This window comes from Pinus tabuliformis, chromosome J (assembly GCF_031772625.1).
Source record: "Pinus tabuliformis cultivar Carrire ecotype Pingquan chromosome J, CPIR1, whole genome shotgun sequence".
NCBI classification, from domain to species: Eukaryota; Viridiplantae; Streptophyta; class Pinopsida; order Pinales; family Pinaceae; genus Pinus; species Pinus tabuliformis.
The window spans coordinates 218186717-218200026 of record NC_142295.1 but is presented as its reverse complement, the minus strand read 5'-3'; the positions used below and the strand labels follow the sequence as shown (position 1 = coordinate 218200026).

The window sequence follows — 13310 nt, the reverse complement described above, 5'->3', positions numbered from 1 at the left end:
ACTCTCTGTTGTTCCACTACTCCAACAAAAACTCAACACTCTCCAAGCTCCCAATCAAACTCACAAAAACTCCAAATGAGATCTGTGAGGCAAATGAGAGGGGTGAGCTCCTTTTAAAGGCTTGAAGAGGGTGTTTTTGGAGGGAAACAACCTTTACTTTCCCTCCAAAACACCCTGGAACCTTCCTAAAGTGTGTTGTGTGGGTCCTCCATGGCCTTGGTAGCTAACCGGCTAGTTTAGGATGGAATCGGCCCGTTTGACCATAAACCAGCTCCAGTTTTTGTGGTTTCTGGGCGAAGTGGGGGGTTGAACCCAGTTTTTCTGCCAATTTGACCCTATCGGCTAATGAACCTGCCGGTTGACTAGTTTCCGATTCAAACCAATCGGTTTTTAAAACACTGGATGGATCCCTCTACCACGTTCTAGACGCCTTTATTTTATTATTTTATTTTCTTGCTCTAGAAGCTTCTCCTCTTATCCTTACCTTAAGTGACTTCTATTTTATTTTATTTTAGTCAATTGGCCTTTTTTTCTCAATTAATCATTTTACCTTTTTATTTAATTAAGTGACTAATTAAAGTCACTTTTAGTCTAGGAAAAATGGTAAATATAACTCCGCAGTCTCTCAGGCCGCTAAAAGTTGCTTTTCACCATCCATCTTGTAGATCTATTCATTCTAGTTCCAACAAGCTATTACACAAAGGTATTTCATCAAATATTTTTCCCAAAATGACACCTTAAGCATATTTAATTAAGATATGCACATTAATAATCTCGTTTTACAAGAATTGTTGGAATGTAGTTGAACCAAGAATAAACTATGTGGAACTGGCCCTAATGATGAAATCCTGCGAGCAATCCCCGTAAAACTCCTCCAAAACCCTTCAAACCCAATGATAAAGAAATCATGCTCCCATAACCAAGTTGTCACCAACCCTAGAAATTCATCCTAGCTGCATCCTAAGGGAAACTGAAAATGGGGACATCACAACAGACCTCTCTCTTCTCTCTTTGGGCTTTCTTTAATTATTTTAAAGATTATTTGAGGGACACGCATATCCAATTTGATTACCTTTTTATTGAGCTTGAGGATTTTGAGACAATAGCATCTATGCCCCGTTGGATTTTTTCATTATTCCCATTGAAACCATATCTTGGACCAAAAGCTTTCAATTCTGATGTGACCTTTTTCAACTAGCTTATTGGATTGCTTAATCAAGTGCTCTTTTATTTCTTCATTTCGAAGTCTTCTAACTCTTATCCGTATGCGAGTCCTCTTCCACGTCTTGCACATCCACATAATTTGGGAGAATGTTAACTGTTGATTTGGGGTAGCATCGGATGTGCTCTAGCCATGAAAATTGGTGAAGAGGCTAAAGCACATGAGATCTCCAAGACCCAGAAATGGTTTGGGCAGAATCTTACCGATTTGGGAGATATTAAATAATTAATATTTTTAATGGAGTTCCTAAGTCTAAACTTAGGAAAAATAAAATATTAATGTGAATTAATATAAAACTGGGTTAGAATGGTCCAAAAGTCATGGATCAAGCCAAATTTAATCTTAGCCGTTGATTAGAGATTTAATCTCGGCCGTTGATGGACCAACGAGAAAAGTATAAGAGGAGGCTTGAGGGTCAGTTGGAGAACACACCAAGAGAGATCAAGAACTCGATTTTTTGGGGCAGGGTTTGCTGAGGAAATTGAGTGAAGTGATCTGAGTTGTAGCTGAGGGGCAGTGAATACATAGCAGAGAGGCAGAGTTAGTACCGGGAGGATCAGCGCAGAAGCCAGGAGAGGTTGACGCAGAGCTAGCTAGAGGCCACACAGAGCCATCTAGAGGCCACGCAGAGGCAGCAAGAGCCACGCAGAGCCAAAGAGGGCCAGCGTGTGAGACGCAGAGACTCCAGAGGCTGATGCAGAGCCCCGAGAGGCTGACGCAGGCCCTAGAGGCAGCGCTGGGAGATTTTCATGGAACAGATTGGAGCTGGAGAGCTGGAGAGCTGGATAGGTCAACGCCTTAGAATTCAGCCTCAAGAAAAGATAGAAAAGATAGATCAACGCCTTAGAATTCAGCCTCTTCGAGGGGGCAACCTCCTTTACATTACATAAATGAACAATTCTTGGATGATACAAATGACAAAACCTCCTTTCTATATATAGGAGTCTAAGGAGTCACAATATAATCCAGCCGACCTAACAATAATAATATAAAGCCACAAAAATAACAATAGAGGGATTCTATGGGCACATTAATAACAATATGGGGGCAATGGGGGCACAACAATATAAATAAGGGGTATAACTACAATAGTAATGGGGTAATCACTAGTATTATAGGGACCCAACATGCCCCTCTCCTTCAAAAAAGTGTTGTCCTCAACGCTTGAGTAGTTCTAGATACTTCTGCATAAAATTCTCATCCTCCCATGTGGAATCTTCAGCGGATAAGTTCTTCCACTTGATAAGGTACTCTGAAATTGATCGATTTCGTAGCTGTCGAGTTCTTGTTTCTATAACTGCTTCCGGTTCCAATATAATTTTTCCTTCCTCGTCAAGTTCTGGCAATATTGTTTGAACTAGGAGCTTGTCGCCTATAACCTTCTTTAAGCATGAAACATGGAAAACTGGGTGCAATCGAGAAGCTGCAGGAAGCTCCAATTTGTATGCCATAGTACCAATCTTTTGCAACACCTTGTACGGACCATAATACTTTGGTGATAATTTATTATCCTTCTTAGCTTGCTTGAGGGACATTTGCTTATATGGTTGTAGCCGTAGGAATACCCAATCACCTACATCAAAACTTCTTTCACTGCGATGTTGATCTGCCTGTTGTTTCATTCTATTCTGTGCCAACACAAGGTTATCCTTTAAGAGTTGGAGGACTTGTTGTTGATGTTCGATGTGATGTTCCACTGCCTGAACCTTAGAATTTTCTCTTAAATATGATGTGATGGATGGTGGTTGATACCCATAAAGTGCCATAAATGGGGTCATTTTTGTTGTTGTATGAAAGGAAGTGTTATACCACCATTCAGCCAGAGGCAACCATTTGACCCATTGTGTCTGTTTATCAGATACAAAGCAACGAAGATATCCTTCCAAACATTTGTTTACTATCTCAGTTTGCCCATCAGATTGAGGATGATAAGATGAGCTATGAGCTAACTGAGTACCAAGACAAGAAAATAATTCTGTCCAAAAATTTCCAGTGAAAATGGGATCTCTGTCACTTACAATAATCTTTGGGTTTCCATGTAGCTTTTGAATTGTTTCCATAAATGCAGTAGAAACTGTACTGGCTTTAAATGGATGTGATAATGCACAAAAGTGTGCATACTTGGTAAGTCTGTCAACTACCACCATGATGACACTCTTTCCCTCAGACTTGGGTAAACCTGTGATAAAATCCATTGAAACCTCCTCCCAACGTTGGCTTGGAATGGATAAAGGTTGTAATAGACCCGGTGTCTTAATTGTTTCAACTTTATTTTGTTGGCAAACCAAACATTCTGCCACAAACTTTTGAATATCTGATTTAAGGCCATCCCAAAAAAATTCCTTCTTAACCCTGTGGTAAGTTTTTAAAAATCCTGAGTGCCCTCCTAAGGGAGAAGTGTGCAATTCCATAAGAATCTTTTGTTTTAGCTGGGAATTCTTACAGAGGTATAAGCGATCTTTGTACCATAACGAATCATTTTTCCAGCTAAATGTATCAGACGTACTGGAATCTTGTTGTAGCTTTCGAATAAGTGCCCACACTTCTTCGTCATTCTTCCATTCCTCCCTTGCTTCATTTATCCAATCTGGTTGGATAATAGAAATGGCGCACAACAATGCTTCCACATCCTCATCCTTTCTTGAGAGTGCATCTGCCACCACATTTTGCTTCCCTTTTTTGTAGATGATTTCAAAGTCATAACCCAACATCTTTGTGACCCACTTTTGTTGCTCTTCAGAGGATAATCTTTGTTCTAAAAAGTATTTAAGGCTATCATGATCCGTTTTTACCTTGAAGTGTCTTCCCATTAGGTAGGGTCGCCATTTCTTAAGTGCATGGAGTATTGCCAACATTTCCTTCTCATAAATAGCTTTGCTTAAAAACTTTCCCTTGATTGGACGACTTTCAAAAGCAATGGGTCTTTCATCTTGCATTAGAACAGCACCAATTCCATTTCCTGAAGCATCACATTCCACAATAAAGGTTTTTGTGAAGTCCGGTGTAGCTAAGACCGGTGCTTGGCACATTGCCTCTTTAAGATGTTCAAAGGCCTTTGTTGCTTCCGGAGTCCATGAAAATGCATCTTTCTTCAATAATGTTGTTAGAGGTGCTGCTATTCTCCCATAATTCTTAACAAACTTGCGATAATACCCTGTCAACCCAAGAAATCCTCGCAGATGCTTTATGGATGTGGGGATTTTCCATTCCTTAATGGCTTTAATTTTGCTAGGGTCTACCTTAACTCCTTCATGAGATACAATATGACCCAAATATTCCACCTCCTGGACTCCAAAGAAACATTTGGATCTTTTTGCATATAATTGTTTCTCCTCCAATAGTTGTAGCACCCTGTCAACATGTTCAACATGATCCTTCCAAGACTTGCTGTAGATTAGTATATCATCAAAAAATACTAACACAAATTTTCTAAGGAATGGTTTGAAAATTGAATTCATCAAACCTTGAAATGTTGAAGGTGCATTGGTAAGGCCAAAAGGCATGACCAAAAATTCATAATGACCCTCATGAGTTCTAAATGCCGTTTTCGGAATGTCTTCAATCTTCATTCTGATTTGATGATATCCTGAACGAAGATCCAACTTGGTGAAGTAAATTGATCCATGCAATTCATCCAGTAATTCATCAATGACAGGAATGGGGAACTTATCTTTAATAGTGAGCTTGTTGAGCTCCCTATAATCCAGACACATGCGCCATGATCCATCCTTCTTGTGCACCAATACTACTGGAGCAGAGAAAGAACTTTGACTCGGTTGAATTATACCAGCCTCTAGCATTTCTGCAACCATACGTTCAATTTCACTTTTTTGGACATAGGGATATCTGTACGGCCTGATGTTTGGAGGAACACTTCCTGGAATCAGATGAATAGCATGATCATGATCACGCATAGGTGGGAGACCTTTGGGAGTCTCAAATACCTTGGAATGATTGTCCAAGACTTTTTGGAGATCTGGAGAAATAGATGATTCTAATGTGGAAACATCTAGCGAACATAATTGTGCAATTACACCCTTTGCTCCTTTTTTAGAAGCTTTGTCATACCATTAGAGCTGATTATCTTTCCTGGTTTCCCTGCAATACCCCTTAATTCAACTTCCTTTCCTTCCGTAGAAAATTTGATGAAAAGTTCTTGAAAATTAAAAGCTATTGTACCCAAGGATTGTAGCCATTGGACTCCTAGTACAACATCAGCACCTCCCATTGGAATGGAAAGCATTGGGCTAGTCAATACATATTCTCCCATGGATAGCTTGATATTATGGCACTTTCCAGAGCAATTTATTGTTCCTCCATTTGCAATCATCACTTGACACTCTGGTGCTGGATATAGGAAGCAATTCAATTCTTTTGCTACCCTACAATGAATAAAATTGTGGGTGCTTCCTGAATCAATCAACACTATTACCTTTTTCTTCTTGATTTGTCCTTCTATCTTGATGGTTTGAGGAGTGGTAATTCCTGCCAATGCATTACAAGATATGGTCGGATTTATTTGTTCTTCATCTAGGCTTTGTTCCTGGAGTATATCCTCTTCTTTTGACCTTTCTTGCTCCTTTCTTCTTCCTCTTCACAATCTATGTAGAATAATTTCTTCTCAGCACACTTATGACCTTTAGTGTATTTGCTATCACAACTGTAACAAAGCCCTTTTGCTCTTTTTTCTTCCAATTGTTGTGGTGTCAACCTTATAGGTTGTGGAAGACTAGGGGCAACAACACTTCCGTCTTTATAGTTGTGAGTGGTATGCTTCCTGGTTGCCATAATTTTGCTTTCCATTTTTCTTGCTAACCTGAATGCCTTCTCTAATGAATCAGGTTCCCAAAGGCGAACATCATGTTGGATATTATCTTTTAAAGACCCTATGAACACATCAATCCTATGCTCCTCTGGAATATCTTTTACCCTTATGTTCAATTTTTGGAACTCCTCAATGTGCTCCATTATTGAACCCTTTTGTTTGAGACTTATCAATTGGCTAAAAAAAGTGTTGCTTTTTGTATCCTCATAATGTGCTATCAATTCTTCCGTAAAAATTGCCCAAGTGATAAATTGTTTACGAGAGCAAAGCCATTGATACCATACAAACTGATTTGGTTCCAAATATAAAGTTGCCATACGTACCTTTTGTGTGTTTTGCACATTATTGAGATCGAAGAATTGCTCCATCTGTAATATCCATGTGGCGGGATCCTTGCCATCAAACTTCCTCATATCGATTTTTGGAATTAGGTGGGTCTTCGATCCAACATTAGAGTCTATGGAATCATGATTAACATTTCTTTTGTTCACATCATGAGTTTCCTTTACAACCTTTTCACCATTAGTAAGTATTTCTTGTAGAAAATTTGTCAAATCTGTCTTCAAATTTGCCATGTCTGTCTTCAAATCTGTCCTCAAATCTGTCTTCAGATCATCCATCTTAGCTTCCATGCCCTTTATCTTAGATTCCACGCCACTTATCTTAGCATCTGTTAGCTTTTGTGAGCGTGACATTTGTTGCACTTGTTCTTGTAATTTTGATATATCATGTAGCATTTCTTCCTCTTCTTCATGAGTCATGCTAGAGCTTTCAGGTTCCTTACTAGGTGTTTGCATTTTCTTTCCTCGGGGCATCAGTTACCGATAATAATGCTTTACTATGCCCTTTGAATTCCTTCAAACCAAGCTTATGCAAAAATTAAAAAAAAAACTACACACCTTTTTTACTTTGTAGAAGCCTGATATTGAATCTGATGTATCTCTGTAATTTCGAATCATCCAGTTCTGAAATTGTGACCTGTAGTATCCTTCTATGTCCTCTTTCCAATGCCACTAGTCTGATCCAAATTGGATTCTCCAAGAAAGAGTTATGCACAATCTCCCGCAGTGACCTGATTATAGACTGGTTCAGTAGAGCGAAATTGTATGAAGTGCCACGTGTCACTGTTTCAACCTTTGACTCTGAAAAATATATAAAAGAAAACTATAGTCCGTCCTCTTTCTGTACCTTCTTACGAAATTTCAATCCGATGCTCAGAAAGAAAGTTATGACGATTTTCCCCAGGTCACTTGTTTTGAGTGTAATTCAGGAGTCTGCAAAAAGACCAACTTCCTCAGATCATATCTCCGAAAATATCACGCGAAAAGCTCTGAAATTCGGACCCAAGGTTCAGCGCGATTTCTTCTCAAATGGGTTTTTTTTGCGACTTCTGAAACGTCACAGAAAAAAAGTTATAGCGAAAATGCCACGATGACCTGTTTGGAGCAGCGAAACCCTAGAATCCAAAGCTCTGATACCAAATGTTATGAAACCAGCTCAAGAAAAGATAGAAAAGATAGATCAACGCCTTAGAATTCAGCCTCTTCGAGGGGGCAACCTCTTTTACATTACATAAATGAACAATTCTTGGATGATACAAATGACAAAACCTCCTTTCTATATATAGGAGTCTAAGGAATCACAATATAATCCAGCCGACCTAACAATAATAATATAAAGCCACAAAAATAACAATAGAGGGATTCTATGGGCACATTAATAACAATATGGGGGCAATGGGGGCACAACAATATAAATAAGGGGTATAACTACAATAGTAATGGGGTAATCACTAGTATTATAGGGACCCAACATGATGTGACCTTTTTCAACTAGCTTATTGGATTGCTTAATCAAGTGCTCTTTTATTTCTTCATTTCGAAGTCTTCTAACTCTTATCCGTATGCGATTCCTCTTCCACGTCTTGCACATCCACATAATTTGGGAGAATGTTAACTGTTGATTTGGGGTAGCATCGGATGTGCTCTAGCCATGAAAATTGGTGAAGAGGCTAAAGCACATGAGATCTCCAAGACTCAGAAATGGTTAGGGCAGAATCTTACCGATTTGGGAGATATTAAATAATTAATATTTTTAATGGAGTTCCTAAGTCTAAACTTAGGAAAAATAAAATATTAATGTGAATTAATATAAAACTGGGTTAGAATGGTCCAAAAGTCATGGATCAAGCCAAATCTAATCTTAGCCGTTGATTAGAGATTTAATCTCGGCCGTTGATGGACCAACGAGAAAAGTATAAGAGGAGGCTTGAGGGTCAGTTGGAGAACACACCAAGAGAGATCAAGAACTCGATTTTTTGGGGCAGGGTTTGCTGAGGAAATTGAGTGAAGTGATCTGAGTTGCAGCTGAGGGGCAGTGAATACATAGCAGAGAGGCAGAGTTAGTACCGGGAGGATCAGCGCAGAAGCCAGGAGAGGTTGACGCAGAGCTAGCTAGAGGCCACACAGAGCCATCTAGAGGCCACGCAGAGGCAGCCAAGAGCCACGCAGAGCCAAAGAGGGCCAGCGTGTGAGACACAGAGGCTCCAGAGGCTGATGCAGAGCCCCGAGAGGCTGACGCAGGCCCTAGAGGCAGCGCTGGGAGATTTTCATGGGACAGATTGGAGCTGGAGAGCTGGATAGGGTGACACAATCCCTATCAGGGTAACACAGAACAGCAGAAGTTGTATTGTTGCTGTGGGATCGTTCATCCAATGATGAAGCCAGAATATCTATCTCCGACTGAAAGGTACTATTGCCGAGGGCATTCTCTATTGGGTGAGCCATTTCTGGCACCTGGTTGTATTCTGAAACTGCATAATAATAAAACCCTCTGAATAGCTGCACTGGTTTTCCCGCATTGGGTTTTTCCAGGGACATGAGTCCACAAAAAAGGTGTCACTTGTGTGCTTTGTTTCTTTCAGTTGATGATCTGTATGTGTTGATATTGTACTTGTATTTATTTTTAGTATTTACATGGTAAATAACTTGTTAAGTAACTGAACAAGTAGGAAGAAATAAATCAGATAGTACAGGAAGAATTTCTAACGGATAGACTTAGAAATTCCAACATTAACATATCTTGGATGAATCTTTTTATAAGGAGGTTATTGAATGCAAATTAGAGATGCATCATGGAGGGAGATGGACATGCTACAATAAAGGTTTTTTTGCCAGTTATTTCACCAAATGGCAAATATTACAGGTCCAATTTATGGACCTGTGCACTTTTACCATTGTGATGATCCAATCAATTCTCCAATTGTTGCCATGCAAATCCATCACAAACCTCGTTGACTAGTAATTCTCATGTGTTTGATTATATACACGTAAGTTTATGTAATAGAAAGGAATCTGATGTAACTGAAGTAAAGTGCTATTTGTCTTGGCTATGCATCTTCATGTTATGCAAATTGTTCAAACTCATCTGATGTTCATAAATTTTGTAATTGTGAAGCTGGTCAGATGGGAGGATTGATGGAGCACAAGGTGGATTCGGGCTTACCGCGGAGCCTGATGTAACTGTGGAAACCATATCCTCTGGTAATAAACTGATCTCCCAAAGTTTTTTGTAAAAAATGGTTCTTTTATTGTATTGGTATTTCAAAATATGTACTTCAAACTTTTGTATAAAAAAATGGTGGGTTGTCAGGGAAACCACCTCTAGCACTAGCATTAAGGGCAATATTCATCCCCATAATCAAAGCAAAAGTTCCCTAAATACCATAGTAAATATTGAATTATCAAAGCTCCATCTAGCACAAATATAAAAGTCCTGTAGTACAAAAACTAATACCACCACATTAAATTTGTACTTAATCCTGTCTCATTTCCTATTCCCGTATTCTAATATCTTAATATTCAAATTCACAGAGGATGATCTCATTGTCTTGGGGACTGACGGACTGTGGGAGAAAATGGAAAACCAGGAAGTGATCGACATATGCCTATCAACTGGGTAAGCACTAGTAGAGTTCACTAACAGTGGAGTTACTCAATGGTCAATTCTCTTTGTCAAGCATAGTCTTTATCGTAGTGGCTGTATTTTTAGTAATTCTGTAATATAAGACTCAGATTTCTGCAATTATATATATATGGCCTACAGTCTCATTACAAAATATGAAAATGGCTTGATGTAGATTGCAAAAACCATTGGAAGATGTTTGTAAGGACCTTGTGAAAGTTGCACAAGATCGAGGAACAACTGATGACATCTCAGTTATTGTATTACGGATACCAAAAGTATCAAGTCCAGAGTCCCCCAGCAATGAATGACGTTTACTTAGATCATGAAAAGAAATGTTTGCATTTTCTGTTGACTTTACTGCTAGACAAAAATGTATTAACTGAAGAAATATTTGCATATTCTGTTGATTATACTGTCAGACATAAATATATTAGCTGATGCAAGACTGCAAAGATGCAGCTAATGTTGCAAGCCCTGTTTATCAAAAAAAGTTCCTGAGTTTGGATAAAAGAAACTTAAAATATGACACACAAAAGCAGTCAATTAGGCAAAGGCAGCAAAGACTGAAAGCTACAAAGGACAGGTTTAAATCATGTTATCTTGTCACATACTACTCTAGAATAATTTGTATGGTTATGTCATTTTTCAAATTGTTTCTTTAAGTTTGAACTACCTATGTACGAGGCATGGGATCTTTATGTTAATAATATGCCTGTTTAATGAGTTAAATGTTAGCTTGTAGATATTAGTAATGGAAAAAATAATTATTGTGGTATGCATGATATGGATATGATAATCTAGACATAATGATATTCATGAATAGAGCCATAGCACAGATGTATACTAGTCGGGATTTTTACGTGAGGGAATGTGTGTATGGCTTTTAGCCATGTGCAAGATAACAGAATTAAGAATATTCAAAGATGAACTTCTGTTTATTGTAACCTTTTTCTTAAAGCTCTTTGAAAATGTCGCACAGAATGTAAACAGTTTTTGTCCATGTGGCCATTCAGTATCATGGATGGCTTACTAATACTATTTGTTTAGCCTATCAGATGGTGAGGCAGTCTGTCCCATAGGCTATCATTAGCCTCGTGGATGTTAAAATTTCTTCTTCTTCTTTATCTATCTAATCTAAAGTGCTCATTAGACTTCCTGCTTCATATCTCTCTCCTTTGTCGGATAAGATATGATGCCAACCTCTCTTAGGATATTATTGTTTCCAAGGGAGTCTGATGGTGCAGGGGCTTGACCCATAGTGTTCAAGGAGGTCAATCAAGTGGTTCTGGTTGGGCTATACTTTATTACCATGTGTACAAATCTACAGAAAACACAAGCGAATTATATATTTTTGGAAGTAAAATTAAATTCATGGTGGGGAAGAACATTTCAGACTAGCCCACGTCCAATAGATGGGGAGGAAATCTGGGTGAGCGAGGCTGGGACTGGGGTACAGATGTTGTCAGAGCATCAGTGGCAAGTGGTGGCACAGGATTGCCCAATCTGGAAAACCATGTATCTTATTAGTCCTTTAAATATAATTACTTACGAATCATTTAAATAACTACTTGTCTTAACTGGAATAGTTGATAATTGAACAGACATTGAGCTCCAATTTTATATGTGAAATAAAAACTATTCAAAACATACATTTTTTTCTCATGTCTTTTTGGTGGAAATGTAATCAAAATTGTAGAAATTTTCTGCACTAAAGGCAATTAATGCAACTCAGAAAATTTCACATCTTTCCTAGAGGTTTCCTGGATCTTAACCCCGTGAGTTTTCAGCCTTAGGGCTTGTTAGCCCTCAAAATGCATCGGCATTTTGATAGGCTTACAAGGCTACAACAGCAAGAGAAAAATTACAATCACTGTTCTGACAGCAGAAACCTTTAGATCTATTTTCAGGTCATGCAGATTGTGGAGGTTGTTTCTAGCATAGAGGTGAGCAGAGAAATTACCAGCTGAAGGCTGAGAGGGTGATACAGTGGCCCGTGGGCCTCTTGATGCATTTTTGTATGACAATGAGCCATAGGATCTACTGTAGAGTTGGAAAATCTGGTAGCATGTTGACCTTGTAGATTGCATTTACAAGGATGCATTGGTGGTGGACATGAAAGTTAAGAGTGTATCATTCTAATTGGATGAGAGTAACAGCCTTGCTCAGTTGCCAGTATTGATCCAAGAGACTATTGTGTCAATTGGTGCTTAATCTTCAATGACACTAAAGAAAATGATGGGCTGGTAAAGCATAACCATGGGAGCATTAATTATTAGAATGCAACACTTGGAAGAACTCGTGAAGATTGTTGGAGCTCCAAATCCACACCACCTTTGTTATCAGTTAACCCCTTTTCACCCTCCAAATTCAATTTTTGCCCAAGTAAAACTGTCCCTTTTGCATTATCAAAAAGAAAATGATGTAAAGAGGGATGATCAGGTAATTTGTTGTTGTTTATTGATTATTCATTGTTTTAATGCATTAAAGAAGTTTAATCTAGACATTGCCACTAATGACAGTTTGTGAAGACAAGTCCTATAACTCACATGGGTTCCTGTAACCTGATTCCATGGTTAGCATGGTTGCATACCCTCAGGATAGAAATCAAGACATGGGTTCTTCTCTTCGCATCATCAAGAAGCTTTCCCACCTATCAAATCAGATCAATGGTCACCAAGGGGATGTGCAGACTGGCATTCAACCCGGTGGTCAACCGAAACCCAAAAAAGGAGAGTGTTAGCCAAGTTCACAGGGCTGCATAACAAATTCACCAAGTTCTTACGCAGCCAAACCAATTCCAGATCAGGAGAGATCAGACGTAGCTCTTAAAGTGTAAAGGGATCTGCTCGAATTGCCTACCTATTGTTTAGCTTATATTTATGGTGATGGTTTCCATGGACATCACATTGTATGATGTAAAATATATAAACAGCTATAGAATCTTTAGACTGTAGGGGCAGGGAGGGGTGGACAGCGACATCATTAGAGTTTTATTGCAAATCAATGGGTTCAATCGTTGGGACATTTCTGCAAGTAAATATAGGTTGAGAACAGAGTAATACAAACCTGTTGCTGGTGTTTCACTCAGATGTGTTTGTATTTTCTTCGCGTGTGATTTAAGTTCCTTTCTAGGCAACACATTGATGGTTGGCAAGGGCCCACCAATATAGCCGCATTACCCCTTGTGCTATACATTTCTCTATAATGTATCTCTGGTTTTATTTTGTATGTGTTTGATTTATTTAGCTAGATCGTGTGCCATAAATTTCTCTATAATGTATCTTTGGTATATCCAGT

The 13310-nt window shown here is 38.7% G+C and overlaps 1 protein-coding gene across 4 annotated transcripts in view; it reads left to right on the top strand.

The window, feature by feature from the left end:
- LOC149226486 (putative protein phosphatase 2C 45) overlaps window positions 1-10682 on the top strand; it is a 619029-nt gene extending 608347 nt beyond the window's left edge. For all 4 annotated transcript variants that reach the window (XM_089375302.1, XM_089375299.1, XM_089375301.1 and 1 more), the window contains 3 exons: window positions 9504-9589; window positions 9920-10004; window positions 10186-10682. In XM_089375302.1, coding sequence (XP_089231428.1) covers window positions 9504-9589; window positions 9920-10004; window positions 10186-10321 — 307 coding nt within the window. In that variant the 3' untranslated portion in view covers window positions 10322-10682. The remainder of the gene's footprint in view (window positions 1-9503; window positions 9590-9919; window positions 10005-10185) is intronic.
- Window positions 10683-13310: the final 2628 nt, after the last annotated feature.